This window comes from Athene cunicularia (assembly GCF_003259725.1).
Source record: "Athene cunicularia isolate RWA chromosome 3 unlocalized genomic scaffold, athCun1 chr3_part1, whole genome shotgun sequence".
Lineage (NCBI taxonomy): Eukaryota > Metazoa > Chordata > Aves > Strigiformes > Strigidae > Athene > Athene cunicularia.
This window is the reverse complement of record NW_020799097.1, coordinates 39167523-39170421: the sequence shown is the minus strand read 5'-3', so window position 1 is coordinate 39170421 and position 2899 is coordinate 39167523. Positions and strand designations below refer to the sequence as shown.

The 2899-nt window shown below is 40.0% G+C and overlaps 1 protein-coding gene across 1 annotated transcript; it reads right to left on the bottom strand.

The window, feature by feature from the left end:
• Window positions 1-214: 214 nt before the first annotated feature.
• On the bottom strand, window positions 215-1739 carry HTR1E (5-hydroxytryptamine receptor 1E). The gene has a single exon (XM_026845405.1). It carries the CDS (start codon window positions 1553-1555, stop codon window positions 461-463), a length of 1095 nt encoding a protein of 364 aa, XP_026701206.1. The 5' UTR covers window positions 1556-1739; the 3' UTR covers window positions 215-460.
• Window positions 1740-2899: the final 1160 nt, after the last annotated feature.

Here is a 2899-nt window from a genome sequence, read left to right as displayed (position 1 = left end):
GCGCAGTAAAGATTTTCTGTTTAACTGTCATGACCATGAAGTGTTTATTAATTTTTTAATACGTATTTATGGGTTTCAGTTTATAAGCCTTTATATTATTACAGTGCACGATAATTTAGACATTTGATTCTTAAATGAAAAAAGTATAAAAGTGAATATTGTTATATGCTTCTGGAATTATTGATTACACAAAATGTCTTAAACATATCTAAGAGTTTCTTTTTCTTGTTGTTTAATTGCTAAAAAATCTGTTCCTTTGTAGAATAAATTTATTTCAAACTCTTTATGATGAATAACGCTAGAGGTAAAAAACGGCAGAATGAAGTACAGGCTAAAGATAAGTCAAGCAAATAGGCAAACACAAAAAACCCCTTTATCAAGGGAAATAGTGATAGAGTCAAATTATTTTGCTCATTCTTAAGGCCAGGAGTCATGTCATCATCATCATCTCCCAGTATTTTTAAGTATGTTCTCGACACCTGATGAGCTTTCTAAAGGCCAGCTTGAAATCTTCGTTAAAGCTAGTGTACAGCAAAGGGTTGATAAGGGAGTTGACATATCCAAGCCAGGTCAAGAAGTCTGCTACTTCTGGAGAGACAGTGCAAACATGGAGGCCCACAAGCAACTCCTTGATGAAAAAGGGCAACCAGGACAAAATGAAAGCACCTAAAATCAGCCCCAGAATGCGAGCAGCCTTTCGTTCCCGTGTTGTAGAGATCTGCTGCCGGTCACCAGCCAGGTCCAGGTCATTCTCAAAAGGAGGGATCCTCACAGACACATTGATTTTATCAAATTCTGTGGTTGGGTCGGATGTGGAGAAGTCTGAGACGCAGAACGTCTGTGTGAGCTTGCAGCTGGCAAAGGAGTTTTGGCTGTCAGTGCTCCTGTTGCTGAGGTGGCGGCTTGAACCCCGCTTTTGATAAAGGCTCTTTGCAGCGTGGTAAATTCGGTAGTACAGGATCAGGATTAAAGTCAAGGGGATGTAAAATGCACCAAATGTGGAATAAATAGTGTAGATGACATGATCGTGCTGAATGCGGCATTCACTGGGAATATTGACACTGTGGTGATTTCTCCAAAATAAAGGGGGCATTGATATGAAAATGGAGATAGTCCACACGGTGACTATCATCAGTCCAGCCCTTTTTGCTGTTCTTTTCCTGGCGTATTCGATAGCATCTGTGATTGCCCAGTACCTGTCCAGAGCAATGACACATAGATGAAGGATTGAACACGTGCAACAGGTCATGTCGACACTAAGCCAGATCTCACAGATGAAGTATCCCAAAGTCCATTTATCTATCATTATGTAAGTGATGCTCAAGGGCATGACAAGAACAGCAACAAGGAGATCTGTCACAGCTAGTGAACATATTAAATAATTTGCCGGCTGGTGGAGCTTCTTGGTTGTGGAGATTGCTGCAATTACAGCAGAATTCAGCAGCATAGTCAGGGTTGTGATTGTGGCCAAGGTCAGGGTAACGAGCATCTTTTCAGTTACTGTTTTTGGCTTTGCAGCCACATTGGCTTCAGTGGTGCAATTTGTGAAATTCATTTTCCCCTCCAGGACGCACAGTGAAAAAAAAAAGCTGCTGCTTCAAGTAACGAAGAGTTCCAGGTTCAGAAGTAACCCATTTGAAAATGGGACAGAGGTGCTTTGGGTGGATTTTTTTTTTTTTTTTTAATAATCCTATATTCAGCAGAGCAATGAAAAGCTTCCAGGTTTCCTCCTGTTCATTATCTTCCTAGAAGATAAAAACACATCTGTTAGTGAACTGAGAAAAAACCCACCTTTTGGAAAAAAGTCCATATTAACATCTCAAAGAAGAATTTTGGTCTGTTTTTCCTTCTCTCCTGCCTGTTCGCACCCTTTTTCTCTGCATTCATAGTTAATTTATTTTTCTTCTCCAAAGGGCACTTTGAGCCAGATTTCCTGCCAATATGGTTATTTCTCCTTTGGTTTTAGAGATCGCACTTAGAGTGGGAGGTTGGACTAAGGGACCTCCAGAGTCCCTTCCAACAACCATTTCTATCATCTCTGTGAATTATTGATACTAGGTGCTAGTCCTTTTCCTGCTTGTTAAATAGGCTCCAGCAGATGGAGAGCTGAGGAAATCTGCCTTTTCATTATAATTGCTATATGAGAGGGATCAATTACTTCTATAGATCACCTTTGGAAAAAAGAAACAGAGCAGCCATTCTCAGCGAAGGCATGCCAACAATTCATAGTTTTCTATTCTGCCTTTCCTTATCCATGCCTGTATTAATATCTTGGAAACAGTACTTAAAAATTACTCAGGTTACCTTTAACATGCAGCTTTCAAACAATGTTTAAAGCTTTATGGCAAACGCTTAGTTTTACACAGCACATCAGTGTTGCCAGGAGCTTATATAGTTTTGTCTAATTATTCCTGACATTTCACATATCCCACTGTGTGTGTCTTTAGAGAAGACAGACAAAAAGCTTTTGCCTTTGCTTTGAGATTTCTATCAAACTGTGCTCCCTGTCAGGCAGTCCAGTATGATGCAAGATACAAATGATAATTTTTTTTTTTTAAAAAAAAAGGTTTAATTCTGTTTCAGGAGTTCACATGTCTTTTCCATAAGTCCCAAATACTGACTGAAGCCAGAGTTAGCAGTCCGTGAGATGCAACTTGGGATACCCCCTGGGGCCTCGCTTACTCATTTGTAGTTTATCTTGGCATAAAGGATGTAGAAAACAGAAAGCCTAAATCCTTTTCCATTAAAATAAACAGAAAGATTCCTTCCCCATCTTGGTTTAGTTTAGGCTAGTTGTACAGGGTCCCTTGACAGGCAAGGGAATGAGATAGCGGCTGCCAGAAATACACTTGTCCCCTCTCAAGACAAGTCTTCAAGGCAGATGGTGTGAATCACATCC

Bases quoted from the DNA above. Each gene is read 5' to 3' on its own strand.
- HTR1E (XM_026845405.1), bottom strand. From the start codon at position 1,555: ATGAATTTCACAAATTGCACCACTGAAGCCAATGTGGCTGCAAAGCCA.